The sequence below is a fragment of the Hyperolius riggenbachi genome, chromosome 9 (genome assembly GCF_040937935.1).
Source record: "Hyperolius riggenbachi isolate aHypRig1 chromosome 9, aHypRig1.pri, whole genome shotgun sequence".
Classification (NCBI taxonomy): Eukaryota; Metazoa; Chordata; class Amphibia; order Anura; family Hyperoliidae; genus Hyperolius; species Hyperolius riggenbachi.
In genome coordinates, this window is record NC_090654.1 from 168,134,209 (window position 1) to 168,161,600 (window position 27,392).

Below are 27,392 nucleotides of genomic sequence, written 5' to 3' on the forward strand. Positions count from 1 at the left end.
CTTTTGTATCCCCTACCCCCCACTCCACCCTCCCTTTCCCCCCTTTTTTCCTACTTTTCCCCTCCCTCAACCAAGGTGTGAGTCTGGCCGGGTCGGGCCCTGTTCAAGTTTGGCCGCTGGGGGGAGTGGTCCCACTCACCCTATGCGACCATATTGACGCGTGCGTCGCATGCATAATTATGCAGTACGCATGTATCTAATTGGCATGCGTACGTTGTAGGCGCCACTCGGATTTTCGTACGCATGTGACGTACGTTGACGCAACGTGTCAATGCGTACGCACACGTGACGCGGAAGTAGGGGCGGCGCTGCCACTGGAAGTGACGCTAGACGCTGGCTCTGAATAGTATGTAACCAGCAGCCATTGCCCAGCAGTGTTGCAGCCTCCGTAGAAGCGCTGTTTAGCGCGAAACGGCCGTCAGGCATCCTGTGCCCAGCACCCACCATCCTCCACGCCTCTTCTCACTAGGGTATGTGTTTTTTCATGCCATACTTTTTGCAAGATGCTGCACGTTTGCACTTTATCTTTGCTACAATAAATTGAACACTTGCAGCAGTGCCAGCTTTCCTGCTATCTTTGTCTGCTTGTTATTTTAAATTATATTTATTGTACTTAAGAATAGGAAAAAGTTTAATAATGAAAGTTCCAGCCCACTTTATATGTTCTCTTATATAAATCTTAAGAGATAAAATAGATGCACAAAGTAAAATATAATGGGCCAGACCCAATTCACCTTTTCTCCGAAGTTTTCTCCTAGGAGATAATTTTTCATCTTCTCCTGTTTCATAACCAGCACTCAGCAATTTATAAAGTACCAAAAAACAGGTGAAAAAGTACTATCAAAATTATTCAGAGAATTTTGTACCTTGCTGGTGGCTTAAAAGGGCATTTAATTGAGAAGATGGGGAAATATCACCTAGGAGAAAACTGAGAAGAAAAAGTGAATTGGATCGGGCCCAATAAGCATCAACTAAGATAAGATAAATAAAAGGCTAGTTATAGATAGATAATATAGCTATAATGCCGGTCCTCTCATAAAGCATATAACAAAACATGGCCGCCATTATGATGTGTCATTGACTTAGGTGTGGTGTGTGGAAATCTGCTTTAAAGTAAATATGTAGTATATTGCTGCACATTAAGTGGAGTACAGGGCTGCTATAACGAAGAATTACTACAGTAGAAGCACTGTAGCACTGTAATTTGTCACTAACAACAACATCACTAACAGGCAAGAGGTAACAGTCCATCTCCACCAGGACCTCAAGACAAAGGAATGGCTTTTTCACCACAGCTGTCAATTACCTGAACTCTCTTCACGCACTCACTCCCCAATGCCCCTCTCTTAGGTCGACCAAATCATGCTTGCACCAAGGCACATTGTACATAGTCTGCGTTCAATTATTGTGTTAAGCTGCTGTGTTTGTGAATTATGCTATCCTACTTTCTCTGTGTGTGAAATGGTGTTAATATTTGACGTATACTGTGTGTCCTATCCTATACTTAAAGTGGTTCCGAGATAAACTTTTACTCATTGCATAATTGTGTTCCTTTCATATACTGAAGTTTATAGGGCATTCCTCAAGCCAAATACTTTTTTGTTTTTGTTTTAATACTCTGATTCCCTATAAACTAAACAAGCCTCGCCCACAGCTTTTCAGAGTGCCTTGGCATTTTCAGACAGTAGCAAGGGCGTACAGAAGCTCAGTCTGGGCAGGAGGAAGGGGAGGTGTTACTAGTCATTGATTTTAGAGGCAGAGGGGAGGAGGGAGGAGGAGAGGGGACTGAATTTACACACAAGCAAGCTGATAGCATCTTAGCCTGTGACAATGTGACAATGTGACAAACAGACATGGCGGCCCTCATTGTATCACAGGAATAAATAATCATAAACTTTTTAAACTTTTGCAGCTAGATATGCTGTGTAAACTATCTAAACTTTAGATAAGATATATAGACAAGTTACTTGTTATAGTTAGTTTTTCATCTCAGATCCGCTTTAAGTCCTGTATGTACCAAGCCCAATTCTGGGCATGACCCAGCCAGGCTTTGCAAAAAGATGATTCTGTTTCTGACTTCTGATTTCTAGCACGTTGCTTAAGTCATTTAAATCTGTGTCCAAATTATGCATTGCTCTGCCCTACCTCAAACAACTTGACTACAGCCCAACCTTTTGCGGTGGTTCTTAGGCCAGTCTGTGGCATGTCTGGAGGTGGAAAACAACACGATTGGCTTGTCATACCAAGGTTTTCAATTAAATCACTGGGCCACATGGCCTCATATGAGGCATGATAGTGATAAATGTGAACAATACTAAGGTGGTGGGGGTTGCATAAGTATCACTATTAAGATTGATCGTTTTAAACAACATTATTTTAAAAGGGCTATTTATGGTTACATTTTTTATAAATGTCATTTATTTTTGTTTGCCATTATTTTGACTAACTTAATATAAATGCATGTGTTTTATTTCATTCTAGTATGAATATTTCAATGCAGTTCTTATAAATGAGCGAGATGAAGATGGAAATTTTGTGGAGCTGGGAAAGGAGTTTTCATTGCTGCCCAATGAACACTTTAATAATTTACCTGTTAACATCACTCTCAGTGATGTCCAAGTGCCAACTAATGTTTACAATAAAGGTAAGCAAAGTCTAATTCTTATAAGCATTCAAAGTGAAAAGAAGTGAAAATAAACCGATGAGATCAACTATTGTGTCTATACTCCTGTTCTTAAATAGGACTTTTCTGAAATCCTATAGACTTATTTTGTATTAAAAGGGTTAAATTTATGTTTGTTCTTTGAACTGTCTCAGGTACATGAAGGTGCCTTTTAACATTATTCAGCTCCCATCGCGGCACATTTTTGCAATTCAACTTCTGTTCACTACACTCAAGTCTCAGACAAAGTTTTACAACCTCTAATTAGTTATCAGAATTATGTGACATGACATTTAGAGCCATGAATTCTTAACCCCAACCGTGTAAAAAAAAAAAGACAAAAAATTAACAAAGTCTAGTTCACAGCCCAGGACATTACTAAACTTTCCAGGTAAACAAGTGTACTGCATGCAAAATGCCTGTTGTGACCGGCCCCTAATCCCCTCCACCCACCCCTTGTTACTCTCACCCCAGCAAACACCATGGAAAGGTTTTTTTTAATGTCTTGAGCCATGTATTGGTTGGTTTGATAACAGGAATTGTTTGTATGTGAATAAAGGATCTCCTTTTTACAACGGAGTCTAGCGATGCATGTCCTCTCTTCTCATCATACTAGCTCTAAATAGGATAACTGGAATGTACACATTATGTAACAAGTTATATAATGCATGTAACATATACAACACCTATGTTGCTTGTGTAACAGGCAATGTGAGGGAGCAGGCTGGTGTTGTACTTTGTTCTCTGGTTGAACTCGATGGACGTATGTTTTTGTTTTTTTCAACCCAAATAACTATGTAACTATGTAGTTGTCAAAATATGAGTAACATAAATGACTTAACATGCTACATAGCTTGTGGGAATCCTAATAAACTTAATGCATCCTCTCTGTACATGGTAAACTTACCCTTACCAGTGTTTAGTGAATATTCCTCTGTGTTATATGTCACTTCAAGTGCCATAAAATGTCACATTTGCTGCATAGCTTGCATAATTAACTTTTAGGCAGGGGTCACACTTGTCTGCTTTTGTGCGCGTTTTCTGCATGGAAAAACTGATTTCAGCTGAGAACTCACGTTAATCAATGGGCTAGGTCACACTTCAATGCAGATTTCGCACACAGAAAAAGGGACATCCTGCACATTTTGTCAGTTTTCTCTATAAATTGCATTAGCTGCTGTAACGCAGGGTTCACACTTGTCTTTCAGTTTTCTGTAAAGTGTGTTAATCAATCCTTGATCAATCCTTCTAGTCATGTGCGCTTTGTTTGGTCAGTTGAACTGTGCAACTGCCATTCAGTAATTGCTTTAAAATAACTTAAAGGGACTCCTAGCAGTGCATAAAAACAAAATTTGAACTTACCTGGGGCTTTCTGCAGCCCACCGTAGGTCGGGGATCCCTGGGCGTCCTTCTGGCCCATCTCCCAGGCCCTGCTCCGAAATGGCTCCCGGCAACACCGGGACTGAGTGTCGGGCTCTGTCTTCCGGGAAGATAATGTCAGTCACCATGCCAGTCAACTCGCGTCATCACGGCGGCCGACATGACAGTTCTGCGCATGTGTGATTAAACCGCGCATGCGCAGTACTGCCACGCCGGCCGCGTGATGACCGAGGCGACCGGAAGAGAGAGCCCGACACTCGGTCCCAGTGTCGCCGGGAGCCATTTCGGAGCAGGGCCTGGGTTATGGGCCAGAAGGACGCCGAGGGACCTCCCGACCTACGGTGGGCTGCAGAAAGCCCCAGGTAAGTTCAGATTTTGTTTTTATGCACTGCTCGGAGTCCCTTTATACCCTCAGATGGACTAATCCAAAACCTGCCAGGATTTTGGACTAGTCCAAAACCTGCCAGAATTTGACTACCTAATGTAAGTGACTTCAACTTATGAAACATGTAACCGTACAAAAAGATACTTGATTTACTCAAAAAAATGGTTGCTTTTTATTATTTGTCAATATTAAAAGCATCATTCAATGTGTCAATAATTTCTTTCTATTTAAAGAGAATCTGTATTGTTAAAATCGCTCAAAAGTAAACATACCAGTGCGTTAGGGGACATCTCCTATTACCCTCTGTCACAATTTCGCCGCTCCTCGCCGCATTAAAAGTGGTTAAAAACAGTTTTTAAAAGTTTGTTTGTAAACAAACAAAATGGCCACCAAAACAGGAAGTAGGTTGATGTACAGTATGTCCACACATAGAAAATACATCCATACATAAGCAGGCTGTATACAGCATTCCTTTTGAATCTCAAGAGATCATTTGTGTGTTTCTTTCCCCCATGCACTGAAGTTTCAGGCTGCTCTTTTCTTCCTGCAAACAGCTTTGCCCTTGTTTGTAATTCCTCAGTATGTGAAAGCCCAGCCAGCTCAGAGGACGATTTATCCAGCTGATTAGAGCAGCTTCTCTCTTATCTAAATAACACACAGGCAGTATGCATAGAGGGGCCAGAAAGGGTGAGTTCATAGCAGAACCACAACACTGAAGAACTTGGCAGCCTTCCAGACACAGGCCGACAAGTCTGACAGGGGAAAGATACATTGATTTATTACAGAGACTGTCATAGTAGAAAGTGCTGCAGTGAGCCAGAACACATTAGAATAGCTTTTGGAACATGTAGGATGATTAAAAACAGGATGCAATTTTTGTTACGGAGTCTCTTTAAGCAGATCAAAACTAATTTTTTTTGCAACAATGTGTTAAAGTTCAAAGCTACACACTTTAAAAGCTCTCTGCATGCACAAAAACTAAATCACACATGATAACTGTGGCATTGCTTTCTCATATCTACCCACACAAGTCTTGCTCTTGCCGAGAACTGATGCATTCCATTCGCATCCCACTATGCATCACTCTCATGCTTTCTCCTTCAACCTGGAAGTAGGAAGCGCGATGTGAGAAAACGCGGAAAAGCCACCGCAAGTACTCAGAGTAGGGCGGCTGATTCCGCGGTTGGCATGGCGGCTTGCGCGCAGGGACCTGCATTCCCTGGCCTGACGGAACGCGGAGAAACCGCCGCATGCCCAGAGAACAGGGCGGAGGATTCCGCGTCCGTCGCGGCGGTTTGCACGCATAGGCCTACCTCTGTCAGTACTGCTGAATGCGGAGAAAACGCCGCACGCTCGGACAGAGGTGCGGCAGATTCCGCATCCAAAACAGCAGAGGCATTGCAACACATGTCTGGTGTGGCTGGGACTGATAGTCCACACTGGTTTGGAAGGACGCATGCGCGCTCGGAGAGGCAGAGCATTTATGACAGCCAGAGGGATGTCAGCTGACCAGGCCGGTCAGCTGACAGTTCTTTCAGTTCTCATTGGTCCAGCACTTAGGGGAGGCGCTGGTGAGCGCTGGTGTATATATACTGGGTGCTGGTCATTCCTCTGGTGTCTGACGTTGCGATCACTACGTGGTAGCACTCAGACCCTGTCAGTATCTGTGTTATATTAGACCAGTTTCCAAGGTGTTGATGACCACGGAACTCACACCTTAGTCTAGGAAATTCTGTTATCATCTGTATTATTATCTAGACCAGTTTCCAAGGTGTTGATGACCACGGAGCTCACACCTTAGTCTAGGAATTGTTGATTATTTGTTATGACCTTCTGCTTTCCTGACCATTCTTCTGATCTCTGATTCTGTACCTTTGTCATTCTGATACTCTGTTGCCAAACTCAGCTAGTCTTTGGATTCCGCATCTGTCTCCTGTCTCTGTACCTGATCTGTCAGTCTGTTGCCGACCTGGCCTGTCCGACCTCGAGAACTATTTCTCCTATTGGGAAATAGTTCACAGGCCTGTCAGTGACACTTCACCTTTGGTGTCACTCACTCTCTGATCCTTCCTACTCCCAGCCTGGCTCCACCCCTTGGGGAGCCTCAGGCCTTGGAAGGAATCTGTTCTCAGGGCAGTACCTCCTCCTGTCTCGCACCCACTGTAAGAGTGCTTTCCTCAAAGTATTACTGTTGCACCAAACACTCATATATTACCCAGGTGTCCAGAGGTTAGAGATATATCTGATTATCGGTGATACTGCAGATCATCTATAATTGGGTATATATCTGCATTCTCGGTGATACTGCAGATCACCGGTAATCAGATCCTCTCTGTGTTACACCGATCGTTACACGTGGAAGCTACGTGAAACCTGATGTGGAACATGATTGGAACGAACCGGATCACACGGCTACATGGGCATATCAACCACTCCTCTCCTGCGATTACAGCTGTCTAATTTAAATTTTGATTCCATATAGCTACGAGTACCTAACTACTCAAGAAGAGCAAGACTACCTCACACTACTTCCTGTTTCCTAGTGCCTCTCCCAGCATTCCAATGTCTCCCGAAGGTCAACCCCCTGCAGTATGTCTGCACCCCCCATTAATTTGCAGCACATTACATGAGCTCTTCATATTAGTACAGAGTTAAAGAGAACCTTAACTGTCCTAAAAAAAAAAAAAAGTTTCACTTATCTGGGGCTTCCCCAAGCCCCCTGCAGCCATCCTGTGCTCTCACCGAAGGTTAGTTTTGCTTTTGGCCAATTGAGAGTTGGCCCCTGTCCATGTCCACACATCTCCTTGTGCGTGTTCCCATCGTCAGGCGCATCCTGCGCAGGCTCAGTAAGAAAAACCTCATTCCGCACCTGCACAGGATGCCCTTGACGATGGGAATGCGTACAAGGAGAGTCGTCCGAAAATGAAACCCACGGATGGGAACCGGAGGATAGTCGAGGACTGGCGAGGGCACAGGATGGCTGCAGGGGGCTTGGGGAAGCCCCAGGTAAGTGAAACTTTTTTTTAGGACAGTTAAGGTTCACTCTAAGTACATGCATCCCATTGATTTGCAGCACATTACATGATTACAAGTGCCCCCCATTATCTCAGCCCATTATAAGTCTATGCCGATTTCCAATTCCGTGGAAATTCTGATTTTTAAAAGTGCAGATTCATGGATTTCTGAGGAAATCCGATTTTTCCGATACCGATTACCGATTTCCGAGGAAAGGGATTTTTGTGTCATTTTTGTTAATAAAGTTATGTAATTCTAAAAAGTGGGGGGTTTTTGGAACCCGATATATTTTTTCAGATGTTCGCTATTATGCGGACATCCTTGATACACTACTGAATTCTCTGATTAGTCAAATACTTCCAAGTCTGAAGCATTGGACCAATCACTGGATGTAATGCTATGGAAATTTTAGACCACTCACAAGACTTGGGAAAACTTGGTAGAACTTGAATTCGAGTCTTGTGATTGGTCTAAAATTTCTGTATTATTATGATTTCTGCGGTAAACTACCAAATTCTCTATTGGTCCAATACTACTAAGTATTTCTGAGTGCTGTGCTGGCCTAAAATTTCCTAATTTTGGCCATTTGCAACACTCGAAATTTGAAAATACTTGTTTTATTTATATAGTATCATCAGTGGCGTCTCTAGGGGCTTAGGTCCGTGGCTAGTGCCTCGAACCTCTGCAAAAGTGCCTGGGATATGGGAATCCAGGGTGCCCACCGGCAGTGCCCCAAACGATGAACTGCTCTGCAGCCATTTCCATGGCTGCAGAGACTGTACTGCGTGCGGGGGGCAAAGATACAAATGCTTGAAGCCTGGCTGAGATCACATGGTGCCAGGCAGTCAGTGAGAGAGGAGTGAGGCACCCTCTCCTCTCTCACTGGTTGCCTGGCCCCATGTGATCCTGGCCAGGCTACATGCCACATGTCTATTTCCCCAACAGCTTGCGACTGGGAGAGCTACAAAGCCGATGGGCGCTGTGGAGGAGAACTAAGGCAAGTGTTTACATGTCTCCTGTCCCAGCTGCACGGCTTTGCTCTCTGAAGCACAGGACAGCTTGTGTCAGACTGTGCCTGTGGGTTGATGCTGCTTAGCTCAGCACAAGTCCCCTGATCTCCTAGTTGACCTGATGCTCCAGTGCCTACTCTAAGGATGTAGTAGACTACCATAAAAGTGACAGATACGCAGGCAGCAACTCCTCTCTCATTTCTCCCTGGTTCTTATCTGCAGGTTTAGAAAAAGTAGATCAGGGAGTAGACAGTTGCATGGAGTGACAGAGGTCAGCCAGGCACATTCCATGTGAGCTTCTCACCCCCCTTCCACTATTCAGCCTCTCATTGACCTGGCCTCTGCTAAGTGATTAGCTCTGCTCTCAACTCTTTCACTACTGGCCCTAGCTTCTTCAGCTTTGGCATGTTCTCTCTCTATCTTTCTCCCTCCCTCTATATCTGTCTCTCCAGCCTCTCTTTCTGTCCCCCCCCCCTCTCACTGTCTCTCCCTCTCGCTCTCTCTTTCTCTGTCTCTCCGTATCTGTGTGTGTGTGTGTGTGTGTGTGTGTGTGTGTGTGTGTGTGTGTGTGTGTGTGTGTGTGTGTGTGTCTCCAGCCTCTCTCTCTCTCTGTATTTCTTTCTCTGTCTCTCCCTCTCTCTGTATTTATCTCTCTCTCTCTCTGTCTCTCCAGCCTATCTCTCTATCTCTCCAGCCTATCTCTCTATCTCTCCAGCCTCTCTCTCTGTCTCTCCCTCTCTCTGTCCCCTTCTCTCTCTCTCCTTTACCCCACCTTTCTCTCTTTCTGCTCTCTGTCCCTCCCCCTCTCTCTGTGTCCTCTCCTCTCTCTTTACCCACTCTCTCTCTCTGTCTCCTCTCTCCCCTCTCTCTTTCTGCCCCCTCTCTCTGCCTGCTCTCTCTCTTTACCCATTTCCTCTCTGTGCCTCTCACAGTGCCCCATTCTGTGCCCGATTTTGTGTGTATGTGTGTGTGTGTGTTTTGTGCCTCTCTATCTCTCTCTCTCTGCCCCTTCCCGCTCCCTCTGCCCTCTCTGTGTCCTCTCTCGCTGTGTATTTTTCTCCCCCCCCCCCTCTTTCTCTGCCCCCACCTCTCTCTTCCTCTCCTCTCTCTCTTTACCCACCCTTCTCTGTCCTTTCTCCCCACTCTCTCTCTCTGCTGCCCCCTCTCTCCCCTCTTTCTCTCTGCCCCCTCTCTCTGCCCCCTCTATTGCTCTGCCCACTCTCTCCCAGTCTTCTCTCTCAGCCATGCTCATGTTCCTCCCTGGTGCCCATGGGTGCCCAGATCTCCTAGTATCCTAGCAACGCCCTTGAGCATCATTATCTTCCATATCACTGTACATAGAATAAAACAAATACTGGGGAGCATAGATACATGAGAAAACTCTGTACATTCAGGATATTCAGCAAGTACACAAGTACAAGTACAAATACATTATAGTTGCTGAAGAGTTGGGTGTATCAGGGCCATATTTATTTTATAATTGTCACCAGCGACATCAGCAACATTAGCTTTTCAGCTAGCAAGACCACATAGCACATCCTGCTAGCAAGACCAGCTACCTTAAAAAGGAACTCCAGTAAAAAAGTGCTTCATTTTTACCATAATTATGTATAAATGATTTAGTCAGTGTTTGCCCATTGTAAAATCTTTCTTCTCCCTGATTTACATTCTGACATGTATTACATGGTGACATTTTTACTGTGGGCAGGTTATGTAGCTGCTCCTAGCTGTTTTGGCTGTTAGAGACAGCTGTAAGCAGCTAGTTCCTGTCTGTGAACATTGTTACATTGTGGCAGTTTGCCCAGAGTACCGCGGTACTCAGAGCTTCTTGTGGGAGGGGTTTCAGCACAAAATCAGTCATACAGCGCCCCTGATGGTCTGTTTGTGAAAAACATTTTATTTCTCATGTAAAAGGGGGTATCAGCTACTGATTGGGATAAAGTTCAATTCTTGGTCGGAGTTTCTCTTTAAAGTAGATTCAGGCAGTTTTTTCTAGCTTTAGTATAGTTGACCGACCTTATTCTGATGCCACGTTCAGATCTCTGCAAGAAGATCTGAATGTACCATTTGCGGATCATAAACTTATTTCTCAGCAATATTTGGCATTTTATTTTAGCGTTTTAATTTTCTAGAAAATAGGTAATTCCAGCTGAACAGACTTTTGGAAAGGTTTGATAGGGAAGTGTGACAGAATAACATTCATACAGCCTTTTACCTGGCAAATTGAAAAACCTACCTAATCAAAATATGTATGCGGTTCATCATGTTTCAATATCCTCTTGAACAGGCTCTATATACTCAGAGGAATCTAACCCCAGCCCCAGCATAGGTTTTTATTATTGTATGCATTTATCAGCAGCCGGTGAAAGCGCTCATCACGCAGTGTGCCGGAGAAGCGCATTGTGCGAAAACTCCTCCTGACACAGCTGACGCGTTCTTTTCCTTTTCACTTGCAAAGATTCCTCCAGCTGAATAACTCTCATCCTGAGATGTTAAATGATTTTTGAACCACGCTTTGAAATATTGTGACTCCCCTTTGAATAACTGTTCCACTAAGCCGCAGTGAGGCTGCCCCTGGTGTTATTGATTGCTCTGATACTGCAATGAATTCAGCCTACATCTTTTGTTGTATAAAATAAATATATGTTGGAAATCCGTGGCTTCATTTTCCTTATCGTCCACAAAAATTCAGATATTCATTTAAATGTTTCACCGGAACAGCCCAGCTTATTTTACAAAAGGAGTGTATTTTTTAATATTAATGCTTTTCTATCCTTTGGCTCACAGATGTTTAAAGCACTGGGAATTTGAAAACATTCCTTTGGAAATCCTGTTAGGTATAAACAGCATTAATCCTTATTTTTGTTTTAAAGGGTATCTATTTATCAGAGCAGCCTGATGCTCTCTGCGGCCTCCTCCACGTAAAGCTACCAGGGTTGCTTGGATACCCTCAATCACGATTCGAGCGATCACAAGTTCGACTCCGCCTACTTTCGAATTGACTCGTGATCCCAATCATGAATAGAAACAGATATCCGACTCAAGTTTGGTTTTGAGTCGAATAACTGCATGTAATCACAAATCACGAGTCGTGATTCGTGATTAAAAACCCAATGACTTTTACGGTTAATAGCAAACACATAATGTGCCAGATATGTTAAGAAGAATGGGAACAAGAGGAATTTTTTTTTCAAAAAGACTTATACTTTTTGAGAAAGTCAATTTAAAAAAAGTATATATTTAAATGTGGTAAATGACAGTTCGTTAATGAAACAAAACCCGCCCACTTTAGCAGTTAATAGCAAAGCTCCCTTACATCCTAAAAACACTTAATTTGCAGGATATGTGTTAAAAAGATAATGGGTAACAATATATATATATATATTTTTATACATGTTTTTGTGCTGATTGTGGGAATTTTGAAAAATGATGTGGGGTCCCCCCTCCCGAGCTTCTGTAACCCCTTGTCCCCCATGCAGGCTGGGATAGCCAGAATGCAGAGCCCCGGCCTAAGAAAAAGAGGAGCTCTCCATAGTGTATTACAGTAAATCTCGCTTTAATGTGCAAAAAATTAAATGTACTCACAATGTGTACAAGTTATTACGCTTGTAAGCGGGCATTACGCTATTTGATGAAGGCGCAGATGCGCCGAAACGCATAATGCCGCTACAGGCACGCCAGGATTAGGCTCCGCCCATCCCCTAGCGAGATGAGCATCCCTTCCACCGGAGAGCGCACTGCAGGCCACAGAGGCAAACAATCAGTCCGCACAGAGGAGTATAGCGGAGGCACCTGCCCACTTACAAGCATAATCACTTGTACACATTGTGAGTACATTTTATTTTTTGCACATTAAAGCGAGATTTACTGTAATACACTATGGAGCGCTCCTCTTTTTCTTAGATTTGTACACGTCCCCAATCCAAGGAGCTGAGCCGTGTATGCATCCAATTGCACCACAGAGCACTGTGGAGCACTGCAGCCTGTGCACTTAGTGTGCTAGCACCAGGAACATTTTCTACTGCAGAGCCCCAGCCGACTGGGGCTTCGCACCCTGAGCTATACCAGCCCACATGGTCCATGGTATGGGGGGCTCCATGGGAGAGGGACGGCCAAGCCTTCCCCTTTTCCCACCAGCCCTTGTCCAATCCATGGACAAGGGGCTCTTCCCCACCTCCTGATCCCCATTGGTCTGTTAAGGAACCAATGGGGAGCCTTGAAGGGAAATTTTAAGATGCTTTTCTCTCAGCTATACTTAGTATAGATGAGAGCGCGTCCTAAGCGGACGCATTGCCGCCGGCTCCTTCTGCCCTCCCCACGCCTATCAACCTCACCCATGCTGGTATCCAGTGCACTCATGGGTGCACTGGGTGCCAGCATGGATGTGAGTGACAGGTGTGGGGGGCAGGGAGGACATCGATAGCCGGCGGCAATGCATCCACATAGAGCTGTGGCGGCGGCCGGTGGGAAATCTTCAATCAAATTGTTACAGAAGAAGATAGCAAGATAGAAGATATTGCCGTGGGACCTTTTCCCAAGGATATTGGAATGGGAAAATTTTTTAAAGGTACAAGTATTTCTGGTCAATCAAGATTAATAAAATACTTTTTTCATTGCTGTGTTTTTATTTCAGTTTAACCCTTTGTGGAAATGGGTAAGGGGTACTTTGCACCCCTATACTTATTTCACCTGGGAGGGGGTGGGCATCTGGGGTCCCCTTCTTAAAGGCGACTCCCAGATGCCACCATGAACCCCCTCCCAGGGAGTTGTCAACCCCACCTCCTCCTTGGACAAGGGCTCAGGGGGGGGGGGAGGCTTGGCCGCCCCTCTCCCCTGGAGCCCCCCCCCCATACCATGGACCTTGCGGGCTGGTATAGCTCAGGGTGTGAAGCCCCAGTCGGCCGGGGCTCCGCATTCTGGCTATCCCAGCCTGCATGGGGGACAAGAGGTTACAGAGGCTCGGGAGGGGGGACCCCACGTCAATTTTTTTACATTTCCCACGGTCAGTACAAAAAAAAGAAATACAAATTTTTTATTTTGTTTTAAAAAAAATGTTGTTTCCCATTATCTTTTTAACATATCCTGCAAATTTGGTGTTTTTAGGATGTAAGGGGGCTTTGCTATTAACTGCTAAAGTCGGCAGGTTTTGTTTCATTAACGAACTGTCATTTACCACATTTAAAAATATACTTTTTTCCTTATACTTTTTGAGAAAATCAATTTAAAAATTTATAAGGTCTTTTTTGAAAAAAAAATTCCTCTTGTTCCCACTATTCTTTTTAACATATCTGGCAAATTGTGTGTTTATACCAAGTAAGGGGGCTTTGTTCTTAACCAGTGGTGTAGCTAAGAAGCCATGGACCCCAGTGCAAGTTTAGCATTGGGGCCCCCCAAGCTTGCTATAGATAATAATTCATACAACACACCAAAACCAATCAAAGACAACCACAGTGTCTGAGGTGCAAGAAGGGGATGGGAAACTGTGTGTTGATAACTACTGTTTAAATCAACTATAGAAGTGAATATTATCAGCACCGGACCAATAAAGAGCTAATTCTGTGTTTGAGGGGTGGGCCGCTCGGGGCCCCTTTAGCCTAAGGGCCTGGATGCGGTCACCACCTCTACACCCCCTATTGCTACACCACTGCTATTAACCGTTAAAGAAGGCAGGTTTTGGTGGTGTAATCACTGCCGCATCCGGATTCGTGATCACGGATTAACCGTGATCACAGCCGAATTTAGAGTCCAATCATGGATGCACTCGAATTCGGATCAACAATCACCGGTCCGAATTCGAGTACCCGAGTTTGGGGAAATTGACTCGTGATCACGGGTTACCCGTGATCACGAATTCGTGATGAGCATCCCTAAAAGCTACTTGACATACAAAGAAAACAAATGTTAGATTCTTAGCTAAGTAGAGGGAAGCTCTAGATCAGGGCTTTTCAACCTTTTCTCTAATTGTACCACTTTTTATCGCCTGAAAATTTCCAAGTACCACCAATGTGCCTGCGCAGTAGATTGGACACAATCGGGCTTGGCTGTTTCTGCTGGAGCAGCTACTGCGCATGCGCACACACCAACGAGGAGAACTTTGGGGCTCCCAGCACTGGATCCCTTCTACTGAGGAGGAAGGGAGAACCCTCTTTAGGATACAAAGGCCTCCCCTTCCCTGTGGTAAGTACCCCCCAGGGGCACTTTTTTCTTACAGGTACACTAAAGAAAAAAGGGCATATGGGAGGGGAAAAGTTGGAGGCATTGGTGGGGAAAAATGACTACAATTAGATTGTTAGTCTACAGATTGTCAGTATTGGCAATCTGTAGGTAGATATACAAGTTCCTCTTCCCCACTCCTGCTTAATTATACGTAGCCTAGTCCCACCACCAGAGAACTGAGAGCTGGGCAGTGACTTACCACAAAGTTCCCCCCCCGCTCACTCCTTTCTGTGCTGCGCTGCGATATAGTTCACACCTCAGATCATCGGTAAGCCAGCCACAGTGAAGAGACAGCCGGGCAAATGGTGCACGGTGATTGCATTTATACTTCAAATACAGGAAATGAGCAGTGATGTCACTTTCTGTATCTGCGCCATTACTGTGCACCGTTGGACTGGCTGTCTCTTCCCCACTGATCTGAGGTCTGAAGTATACCGCAGAGCACCACAGCAAGGAGCGAGGGAGGGGGAGCCAAACTTTGTGGAGGCAGGACAGGACCAGGACAAGTGGCATGCGGGCAATAAAGTGGCAGGCAAACCTGGTGTGTATCACCTGGCCAACAGCAAAGTACCACCGGTGGTACGTGTACCACTGGTGCAAAGCCCTGGTCTAGAGAGATTAGCCTGTCTAATTAGGCCTTATTAGCAAGTAAACAGCAAGTGTAAATTAGGGCTGTCAGGTGTGCCACAGAAGGTTAACCCTTGTGTGCTCCTTGGACACCAGAAAGTAAACACTGCAGGGTTTTTGTAAGATTTCTGTAAGTCGTAAAAGATAAATGTTTTTTTTCTTTTAAGTTATTATGCTGTTGCTTATCTCCTTAGAGCAGAGAGGAAGCTCTGAGTTTAAGTCCACTTTAAAATCTGACAGAACCAACAGGTTTTGGACTAGTCCATTTCCTCACTATGGAGTCCCAGGGTTTCCTTTGTTTTCAAAAGCATTTGCTGAACAGTCATTGTTAAGTCTTACTGCCAAAATAGTGTGCAAGCGAGTAGGGGGGCTGGCTAGTATCTTACTATTTTGGCAGTTAGACTTAGCAACTGCCATTTAGGAAATACTTTTAAACACAAAGAAAACCCTGATAATCCTCAATGAGAAGGTAGACTGGTCCAAAACATGTCGGTTCTGAAAGATTTTAACTGTTTACTTTTTTCACTATAGTGGTCCTTTTAAAATGGTTTTATAACAACTTTGAAGGTCAGGATGCACTGCTGCATCGCTGAGCTTTATTTCGGTAATGCGTCTCAGACTCTCATGTGCTGTGCAGCAGTGTGTTCTGACAATGAACTGCTGCATGCATTTCTGAACCAACACAGCGCTGTCGCATTTCAATTAATACTGCAACGTAGAGCAACACACGTGCCATACAATTCTGTAAAGAGACGTAAATGGATGGTGTCATAATAGCAGCTAGTTATGATGTTAAGGATAATACAGGAACATATTTTTTCATTTTTCTGTCTACTGTGGACTACCTCAGATGTGTATGTATGTTAAGAGGCCAGTCGGGCAGCTGGTTTTTGAAGGTATTGTCACCTGGCTCAAGGAAGCTTGGATTGTCTGTATGTCATTGACAACTACATTTGCATCTGAAGGTGGACAATTGTGAATAGGAGCAGGAACTGCTAATTGGCTAACTAGCCTCTGGCCAGAAAATGGCTTATTATGCCAAGAGCAGTCAAGTCCCCACCTTTGATCTGCTGTGAAATACTGTCTCAGATGTGTCACCTAGACTGGCTGCAGACCATTATTCCTGGATATGGACATTTGAGGGGCCCCGGGCCACACAACAGACTATATAAGTCACAACTGGTAGCTCTTTGGAGATAGCAAATGCTAGGGCTATCCTGGTCTGACCAGAAGCTGCGTTCTCCCGCAAACAACATTTAGACCTTCAAGTTTTTAACGTTTTGATCCCCATTTTATTTTTATGCAAATATCCTTGTGTGTATCGTTGTAACTTTTATCGTTGTAACTTTTATCTTTGTAACTCTTAATTTTGTAACTTTTTATTTTGTTTTTTATACATTTTTTTGTATATATTATTTTCTGCATTGTTCCACTTTTTTCTGGAATATTAAATCGTTATTTAATAAGTTTGACTTCTGCTGTACTAAACTAACGCTCATAGCCTAGAAGGAGAGACTGCAGTGTAACTTGCATTACAAGTTCTGTGCCTGATTGTGCCGTGCTACTGTACGATTGTACTGTGTGTGTGTGTATGTGTGTGTGCGTGGCGTTGCCATATTCAGCCTACAGAGCAAAACTGACCCGAATACGAAAGCGTGGATAGCGTGCAGATCACTCGACAGCAGAGTGGAAGTGTCTAGAGGCAGTGAGAAATGTTTGAGGGGTCACAGCCTTGTTTTTAGCTTGAATAAGGCTGCTCTCCGCTTGATCTGGTCAAACCCGCAGTCGGGAACCGTATCTGCAGGCTTGCCGCGGGGTCGGTTCCTGACAGTTGGCACTCCAAAAAAATGGTACAGAAAGATCTGTAATTCATGCTGCTATTAACTACTTTCGAACCGAGCTAATTGAAATCTACGCCCTGTTTTAGTAGGCTCCTGGCTGGCAGGGCGTAGATTTCAATTAGCCGCCGCTGTGCGAATACGTCGTTTCCGTCGCTCCCCGCCGATCGCACCGCTCAAACCCAAAGTCTCTCGCCGCAGCTCACTGGCTCTGCCTGTCTTTAAGACCGCAGAGCCCCGTGAGCGGGTCAGGAGCCAATTTCACAGTCCAGTGTCGGACTGGCCCAGCGGGGTGCTGGTAATCTGCCCGGTAGGCCCCACCTCCACATCTCCAGTGGGCCCCGGGGCCCATTAAGTTTTGTCACAGATACAGTTTTAATTTTTTTAAACAATTTTTTCCCCTCCGGGGGTCCCAGTTCCAATCCCTCCCTCACCTCAGGGGCCCCCTCCTGTTATGCGCAGCGGCGGCATAAGATTCAGCTACAGGCTCCGGGTCCGGGGTCCTGGTTCAGTGCGAGTGAACGGCAGAGAAGGTGACAGAGTAGACCAAGCAGCTGGAGCTCTAGCGTCTGCTGGACCCCGGACCTGGAGCCTGTAGGCTGTAGCTGAATCTTATGCCGCCGCCGCGCATAACAGGAGGGGGGCTTCTGAGATGAGGGAAAGAAGAAAGTTGGAAAGTGGCAGTTGGAAAATAGCAGTTGAAATTTGACAGTTGGAAAGTGGCAGTTGGAAAATGACAGTTGGAAAATGACAGTTGGAAAATGACAGTTGAAAAACAGTTGAAATTTGACAGTTGGAAAATGGCAGTCGGAAAATGACAGTTGGAAAATGGCATTTGGAAAATGACAGTTGGAAATGACATTTGAAAAACAGTTGAAATTTGACAGTTGGAAAATGGCAGTTGGAAATGGCAGTTTAAATTGGCAGTTGAAATTTGACAGTTGGAAAATGACAGTTGGAAAATGACAGTTGAAAAACAACAGTTGAAATTTGACAGTTGAAAAATGTCAGTTGGAAAATGACAGTTGGAAATGGCAGTTGGAAAGTGGCAGTTGGAATTTGACAGTTGAAATTTGACAGTTAAAATTTGACAGTTGGAAAATGGCAGTTGGAAAATGACAGTTAGAAAATGACAGTTGAAAAACAGTTGAAATTTGACAGTTGGAAAATGGCAGTTGAAATTTGACAGTTGAAATTTGAAAGTTGAAATTTGACAGTTGGAAAATGGCAGTTGGAAAATGACAGTCGAAAAATATCAGTTGGAAAATGACAGTTGAAAAACAGTTGAAATTTGACAGTTGGAAAATGGCAGTTGAAATTTGACAGTTGGAAAATGGCAGTTGGAAAATGGCAGTTGGAAATGGCAGTTGGAAAGTGACAGTTGGGAAATGGCAGTTGAAATTTGACAGTTGGAAAGTGGCAGTTGAAAAGTGGCAGTTGGAAGATGACAGTTGGAAAATGACAGTTGAAAGAATGACAGTTGGAAAGTGGCAGTTGAAAAATGGCAGTTGGAAAGTGGCAGTTAAATAATGGCAGTTAAAAAACAACAGTTACAGTTTTGACAGTTGAAAATGACAGTTGGAAAATGGCAGTTGAATTCTGGCAGTTGGAAAATGACAATTGTAAAATGACAATTGGAAAGCGGCAGTTGAAATCTGGCAGTTGGAAAATGGCAGTTGGAAAGTGGCAGTTGAAAAATGGCAGTTGAAAAATTAGTTAACTTTAGGCTGTTGGAGAATGACAGTTAAAAACTGTTGAAATTTGGCAGTTGGAAAATGGCAGTTGGAAAATGACAGTTCAACTGTTGTTTTTCATCTGCCAAATTTAAACGGTTGTTTTTTAACTGACATTTTTCAACTGCGACATTTTAACTGTCTTTTTTTAAACTGACATTTTCCAACTGTCAAATCGGAATCGGATGTAAAAACCGATTAAAAGTCTGTGCAGGGAGCCGTAAACTGTAACATTGCCCACTTGAGCCATACGGGAACATGGGCATTACCTTGCACGTCAGTTGTCCTTTCAGTTATAACTGACAGCAACTGATATATTGCACTTCTGACAAATTCTTGTCAGAACTGGAAAGGGTCATTGTTAAAAGAAAAGGGTGAGCCTATGAGAGGAACTGACAGTGTAGAAAGTATGTAATATTCATTTCATTTGTAGGTGCATCATGTGTGTGTTTTAAATAGATTTACTCGGTTCAGAATCCCTTTAAAGGACCACCACAGTGTAAAAAGTGAGCTGTTAAAGGAAAATTGAAGTGAGGGGGATATGGAGGCTGCCATATTTATTTCCTTCTAAGTAATGCCAGTTACCTGGCTATCATGCTGATCCTCTGCCTCCAATACTTTTAGCCACAGCTCCCTGAACAATCACATGCAGATCAGATGTTTCTGACATTATTGTCAGATCTGACAAGATTAGCTGCATGCTTATTTCTGGTGTAATTCAGACACTTCTGCAGAAACATAGATCAGCAGGGCTGCCAGGCTATGTGTGTGTGTCTAGAGCAGGGCTGCCAGGCTGTGTGTGTGTGTCTAGAGCAGGGCTGCCAGGCTGTGTGTGTGTGTCTAGAGCAGGGCTGCCAGGCTGTGTGTGTGTGTCTAGAGCAGGGCTGCCAGGCTGTGTGTGTGTGTGTGTCTAGAGCAGGGCTGCCAGGCTGTGTGTGTGTGTCTAGAGTAGTGTTGGGCGAACACCTAGATGTTTGGGTTCGGGTCCGTTCGCCGAACATGGGCCAGATGTTCAGCATGTTCGGCCCGAACCCCGAACTCCACCCGAACATCCCGCTTTTGAGGGCTCTATGGGGTCGCAGGCATAAGGCATAAGGGGGGAGCATGCCCCGGTCGCGGGGGGGGGTGTCGGAAATTCCCCCCACCCCTTCCGCTAGCGCTCCCCCCTCTGCCCGCTTCCCCATACAAAAATTTTGCGTAAAGTTCAATAGTACCTTCAGTGGCTGGCTGGCACTGTGGTGTGAGTGAGTAGGAGGAGTCCGAGTAGGACGCGTTGAGGCCGGGCAGCGGGCGGTTCAGCGGTAGTACCCTTGTGGTACTTCCGCCCTTTCTCTGACCTCACGTCCTCTGCATACGAGGGTACGCGTCACGCGTACCCTCGTATGCGTCATCACGTAGAGGACGTGAGGTCAGAGAAAGGGCGGAAGTACCACAAGGGTACTACCGCTGAACCGCCCGCTGCCCGGCCTCAACGCGTCCTACTCGGACTCCTCCTACTCACTCACACCACAGTGCCAGCCAGCCACTGAAGGTAGTATTGAACTTTACGCGAAATTTTTGTATGGGGAAGCGGGCAGAGGGGGGAGCGCTAGCGGAGGGGGTGGGGGGAATTTCCGACCCCCCCCCCCCCGCGACCGGGGCATGCTCCCCCCTTATGCCTGCGACCCCATAGGGGGGCAGTATTCGGCCGAACAGGGCCCTGTTCGGCCGAACAGGGGCCCTGTTCGGCTGGGCATTGAGCTGTTCGGGCGAACCTGAACTAAAAAAGGCCGAACACCATAAGGTGTTCAGCCGAACTCGAACAACACCCAAACAGGGTGATGTTCTGCAGAACCCGAACAGTGGCGAACACTGTTCGCCCAACACTAGTCTAGAGCAGGGCTTTTCAACCTTTTCACTAATTCTACAATTTGTATCACCTAACAAATACCACCAGTGTGCCTGTGCAGTAGATTGGACACGATCGGGCTTGGCTGTTTCTGCTGGAGCCTGAACGGAGAGCAGCTACTGCGCATGCACACACACACCAACGAGGACAACTTTGCGCTGGATAGTGTAATGGTTAATGGTTAAAGGCTCTGCCTCTGACAGACCTGGGAGGCCTGGGTTCAAAAAATCTCAGCTCTTCCTATTCAGTAAGCCAGCACCTATTCAGTAAGGAGTTCTTTGGGCAAGACTCCCTAACACTGCTACTGCCTACTGAGTGCGCTCTAGTGGTTGCCTTGCAAGCGCTTTAAGTCCAACAGGAGAAAAGCGTAATGCAAAAAAAGGAATTATCTTTTGAGGAGGAAGGGGAAACCTTTGGGATACAAAGCCCCTCCCCCCCCCCAAGGTAAGTACCCTTCAGGGGCACTTTTTTCTTACAGGTACACTTTAAGAAACAAGAGCATATGGGAGGGAAAAAGTAGGAGGTATTGGTGGGGAAAAAGGACTACAATTAGATTGCTAGCCTACAGATTGTCAGTATTGGCAATCTATAGGTAGATTGCCAATATAGGTAGCCTTGCAAGTTCCTCTTCCCTCCCCTCACCCCACCCCTGCTTATTTATAGGTAGCCTAGTGCCACCACCAGAGAGCTGAGAGCTGGGCAGTGAACTCACCACAAAGTTTAGCCCCCCCCCCCCCCCTCACTCCTTGCTGTGCTGCCCTGCGATATAGTTCACACCTCAGATTATCAGTAAGCCGGCCGCAGTGAAGAGACAGCCAGGCAAACGGTGCATGGTGATGGCACATATACTTCAAATACAGGAAGTGAGCAGTCTCTGTCAGTACCATTACTGTGCATCGGTTGCTTGGCTGTCTCTTCCCCACTGATCTGAGGTCAGAAGTATGCCACAGAGCAGCACAGCAAGGAGCGAGGAACAGGGAGCTTGACTTTGTGGAGGCAGGACAGGACCAAGTGGCATGTGGGCAATAAAGTGGCAGGCAAACCTGGTGTTTACCACCTTGCCAACAGCAAAGTACCACCGGTGTTATGCTTACCACAGGTTGAAAAGCCTTTGTTCTAGATGGCCCAGAGGCTTCCCAAGTTCTCCTTCACCCCACCACCACTTACTGGGACTCTCTTCTTGCTCTTCTAATAAAGCCTTGCCTGTGTCATAGCTCAAAGTTGCTTATCTGAACAGTACAGTTGTACTCTTGTTGGCTATGTTCAGAGTGACCCTGCACAGGATCAGTGCGCTCCTGGTTGGATATCGAAAGCCTCTGAGCTATCCAGAGGCTTCCCTCTACTGAGGTAAGCATTCATTTTTTCTTTCTTTTTTTCAGCAGTACAGGTACTCAATTCCTTAGGGGCTTTCCATTGCCCTTCTCTGCTGCTGATGCAGGCACACTGTTTGTGACATACTCTGAGGCCAGTTGTCATAGCTAAGGAACTGTGGGCCCCGATGCAAGTTTTACATTGGGGCCCCCCAACTACTCTATACATAGCAATTGATACGGCGCACAAAAACCTGCCAATGGCAACTACAATGTCAGAGGTGCAAGAAGGGGATGGGGAACAGTTTGTTAATGATAACCACTATTTAAAACATCTATAGAAGTGATTAGTATGAGCACAGGACCAATAAAGAGCTAATACTGTGGTTGAGGGCCCAAGGGCCCCGATGCAGTCGCAACCTCTGCACCCCTATTGCTACGCCCCCTGTCTGAGGCTTTCAAGGTGTTGGTAAAATTGGATGGGTTGAAGAGTGCACAGGAAGGAGCACAGTGATGGGTGGGAGGTGGCTGGACTAGTACAGCACTCTAGCTTGTCACTCTGGCATCCAGGAGGAGGTGCCATAAAGGACAAATACTTTCTTTAGTTAAGTGTTACATTTTTTTCTCCATATGTCTGATGTGTTTTGCCTATAAGCATCCTCCTTACTTGCCAGTGATGATTCTCATTGGTGTGACCAGTGGGGGGCCAATGCGGCCAGGGCTGGTTTAAGCAACAATGGGGCCCCAGGGCAAAATAAACCTGCCCCCCCCCCCCAACAGATACCCCGGTACAAAAATTACAGTACAATACAATTAAATTCCTTATTGTGCTCAGCTTTACTTGGGTCTCAAATGACTTTTAATAATAATAAACCGAATAAACTTCATAGTGTCCCTTTGACTCACCCAAATCATCAGCTACTGCATTAAAGAGAATATGTACTCTAAAATTCTTACAATAAAAAGCATGCCATTCTATTCCTTATGTTCCCCTGTGTCCCTCTGTGCTGTTTCTGCCACTCCCTGCTGCAATCCTGGTTTGTAATTAACAGTTTTAGGCAGTGTTTACAAACAAAAGACTGGCTTCTAACCAGAGTATCATAGGCTGAGAACTAGCTTCCTGTGTGACTCATGCAGAGCTTGGAGGGGGTGTGTAAAGCTTCTGCCAATGACAAGCAGTGCTGCACATTCCACACATTCCAGCCTCAGCCCAACAGACACGACAGTGGAAAGGAGATAAGATTTATTACAGAGACAGTGCAAGTAGGAAAGGCTGCAGTAATCCAGACCACATTAGAACAGTAATAGGAACTTATAGGACAGAAGAAATAAGGCTACAAATTTTGTTACAGAGTCTCTTTAAACTGTTCCAGTTATGAGCTCCATACATTTGGAGGTGCAAATTAGACAGCTAAAGTCACATAAGCATTGCAGAAGAATTAGGATAAGGGGTGATGGTTAGGGAACATAGGAGTGTTAAGGCTGGCGATAAGGGTAAGGGGCTTTATTAATAGACGGCTTAATTATTTGTTGTCAGATGATGGAGGAAATGGCAGTGCGTTGGTAATCACAGTAGGAATATTCTGCTTATCAGATGCCCATGAAAGCAGGATTTAGATGTATTCTTTATCTCCAGCATGGTTTTCTGATGGTGCATCACTAATCAGGATGGTCAAGGAGATGCAAATATAGTAAAGTCTTAGTTGTCCAGCACCAAAGAAGATCGTCTGATGTCGGATATGTGTTCTTTCTGGATGCTTGAAACTCAGTGTTGAAAATAGGCTTAAGTAGGACTCTACTATAATTGATCTCATTGATCATCCCTACTCACGATGACAGGCAGCATTTGATGAGCAGGCAGACAGGCGGGGTTAGAACTAACCAAGTCTTTAGAAGGCCTCAATTCACTAAGCTTTAACAAACACTTTATTAAACGTTTGATAATTTACCTCATGAGTAAAATCCAATTTTAAATCCTCTAAGGTATTATAGATTTATTGAATGTTTTATCGATAAAACATTCAATAAATCTATAACACCTTAGTGAATTCAAAATTAGATTTTACCCATGAGGTAAAATATCAAAAGTTTGATAAAGCTTAGTGAATTGAGGCCTAAGTCTCTTATGTTATGGTTTACTAGCCTAGATCTCAGGACTGTCAGCACACTTCAAATTGTCAAAAGGTGCACATTGGCAGTAATGTCTAAGACTGGGAGTTGCAGGCACTCTAGGACTGACGCTTCTTGGGTACAGATGTCGTGAACATAGAATTTTCAGTTCGCAAACTTGTTCCAAACCACCATAGACTTCAATGGGCAGGCAAATTTTAAAAATGTACAAAGACTGTTTCTGGCCCCCAAAAAGATGGAAAAGTTGTTTCAAGGGGTCTAAAACCTGGACTGTGGCATGCCGAACAGGGATCCATGCCAAAAGTCGCACCAAAAATTACAGAGTTGACTCAGAGTCGTGTTTTTATCCCTAAAGGGCAGAAATCACATTCCTACAAATAATGCACTGGAGTGGTACAGTGCGTGCAACTTAACGTAGCCACAGCAGTAGTGTGCACACAGCTCTGGGTGTCAGTGGGCTGTGGAGTGTCACACATAGGGATGCTCATTCGGATTCCGCGGAAATGCAATTTCCGAAATTCCGATCGGAAATTGCATTTCCGCATCGGAATGCGGAAATCGGTAATGTAAGTGCCGTAGGCGGATTTCCGCCGGAAATCGCGGAAATTCCACCCGACTTTAACATCGATTTTCTCAAAAACTATAAGGTCTTTTTGAAAACTTTTTTTTGCATCTTGTTCACAAGATTCGGTTTAATAAACCCTGAAAATTTGGTGTTTCTAGAACTTAAGGGGGCTTTGTTATTAACCATTAAAGTCGGTGGATTTTTACTGTAATGTAAAATGCAGAAAATCTGCATCTGCCTATTTTCTGCATTTTATATTACAGTAAAAATCCGCAGACTTTAGCAGTTAATAGCAAAGCCACCGTAAGTCCTAGAAACACCAAATTTGTAGGGTTTATTAAACAGAATCTTCTGAACAAGATGCAAAAAAAAGTTTTCAAAAAGACCTTATAGTTTTTGAGAAAATCGATGTTAAAGTCGGGCAGAATTTCCGCGATTTCCGGCGGAAATTCCGACCATCCCTAGTCACACACAGAGAAATGCAATAGTGCTATTAGAATACAGTGAAATAATAATGTACAGGAGTGGTTCTGTACCTGCATCTTAATAAGGCAACAATAATAGCAGTAGTGTGCACACAGCTCTGGGTGTGGGCTGTGGAGTGTCACACTCAGATAAATGCAATAGTACTATCAGAATACAGTGAAATAATAATGCACTGTACTGTGGTATTGGGTAGTGGTACTGTGCCTGCAAGTTAATGTAGCAATAGAAGTAGTGTGAATGTAGCTCTGGGTATCAGTGGGCTATGTAGTGTCACACAAAAATAAACACAGGAGACCGATGTACTAGCCCTCTAAAGGGCTGCTTGGGGTGTTTTCACAGCAAGTGAGAAACAAGAACACAGGCCTAGCTAATGCTTTCCCTCCCTATCTGCTCCCTATCTGCAGCAAGTCTGACAGTGCTCTCACTAACAGTCAGCAGCCAGCAGAGAATAAATCCAATATGGCCACCGCAACTGCTTTTTAATAGGGGGGTGGGAAGGTCCAGGAGGGGGGTGCTAGCTGATTGGCTGCTATGTGTCTGCTGACTGTGAGGTAAGGGGTCAAAATTTGGCTATATAATGATGTATAGGGGGTGGGTCGAACACACCACCTGTTCACAGTTTGCCTAAGACGTGAACAGCAGAAATTCGCCAGGAATTGTCTGCCGGCTAACTGTTCGGGGCCAGCTCTATTCTCGGGTTAAGCAGGGGGTGGTGCCGTGTGTGCAAACAATCAAGGTAAATGGTGGGGAGAGGCACACCTTTCCATAGTTTTCGGGTGCGTAACCCCGGATGTCAAGCAACATCCAATGAACAGTCCAATAGTAGAAGAAATTGGTAAGCACTCCAGCTTCTCAGTGAGCAAAAGTTTTATTCTCCAATCACATGTCAACACTTAAGTTAACTTGTTAACTTGAGTGTTGAGTTGACATGTGATTGGAGAATAAAACTTTTGCTCACTGAGAAGCTTGAGTGCTAACCAATTTCTTCTACTATTGGTGTGTGCAAAAAAACTCTTCAATCCAGCATGCTCAGTATCTTGTACAGTATAAAATATCAAAAATTGATGCACTGCCAGTTTTCATTAACATGGGTTGTGTTTTTACATACAAGCAAATCTCATTGTTGCATTATGTGATTACATGAATTCATTCACATACAGGTGCGAGGTGGGCACTGGAGGGGGGCACCTAATTATCATTTGCCGTTGCCGCTTCTTTAGGGGCAAATGTGCATTTCCCATGTCCACTACATTCTAATGCATATTGGAAACACTGCCTACATGTCTGCGCAGACAGACTTTGCCACTGTTAAAGAGCTGCGTAATTCACAAGATTGTATTCACAGAATTGCAAATATTTTGTAAGACAAGATAGCATACATATTACACCTGCATATTTAGCTGTTTGCCTTGACTTCAGCGTTAAAAAAAAAATAAAAAAGGAATGTATGCAATTTTGACCTGTAGAAAATATTTGTAAAGGTTTCTTTATACCGTATATTGGTGCTAATGTCAATATTTTCTTGCATAGTTTGTTATAATTCTTAATTATTTAAAAGGCCGCCATTTATAAAAATCATAGTTTTGCTACAGGAAAGATTTATTGGCGCCATTTTCAAATGCATACATGAAAAACAATGGAAATTATGAGAACTGTGAATGCCGGAGATAAGACTGTAATTATGGGGGAAATGTTTTTTTCACTACACACCAGATATGATGTATGTAAATGAAGAACGCAGCTGGGGATCCCAGAGAACACATAAGCAAGTTTCATAAATCACGTTTGCTCATATTATACAGCAAGATTAGGCTTAATACCAAACATCTTGAGTTTTTGCTTGTGAGTTCTATCTTAGTCTGGGAACATTTTATTGTTAATTTTGAGTCTGTTTTGTATACACTTGTCCAACTTTATGATTTAGAGGAGCTTTGAATCTGTGGGAGCAAAAGAACTAATCTAAGCATTGTTCATTTTATCAATATTTATTTTTTTTCAAGGAAGTCATGATCAGCAATGCAGTAACTACATTATGAATACTGTACACATTTTTTACCTGAAGTACTAATACACAAATAGAATAATGTAAGTGTAATAGATAGCGGAGATGCCGCTACAGCGGTGAGCGGCATGGCGGCTGTCTCCGC

The 27,392-nt window shown here is 44.4% G+C and overlaps 1 protein-coding gene across 1 annotated transcript in view; it reads left to right on the top strand.

Moving 5' to 3' along the window:
- LOC137533581 (voltage-dependent calcium channel subunit alpha-2/delta-3-like) overlaps positions 1-27,392 on the top strand; it is a 1,358,331-nt gene that overhangs the window by 830,418 nt on the left and 500,521 nt on the right. Inside the window, exon 5 of the mRNA XM_068254939.1 lies at positions 2,482-2,644. Within this exon, the coding sequence (XP_068111040.1) occupies positions 2,482-2,644 (163 nt within the window). The remainder of the gene's footprint in view (positions 1-2,481; positions 2,645-27,392) is intronic.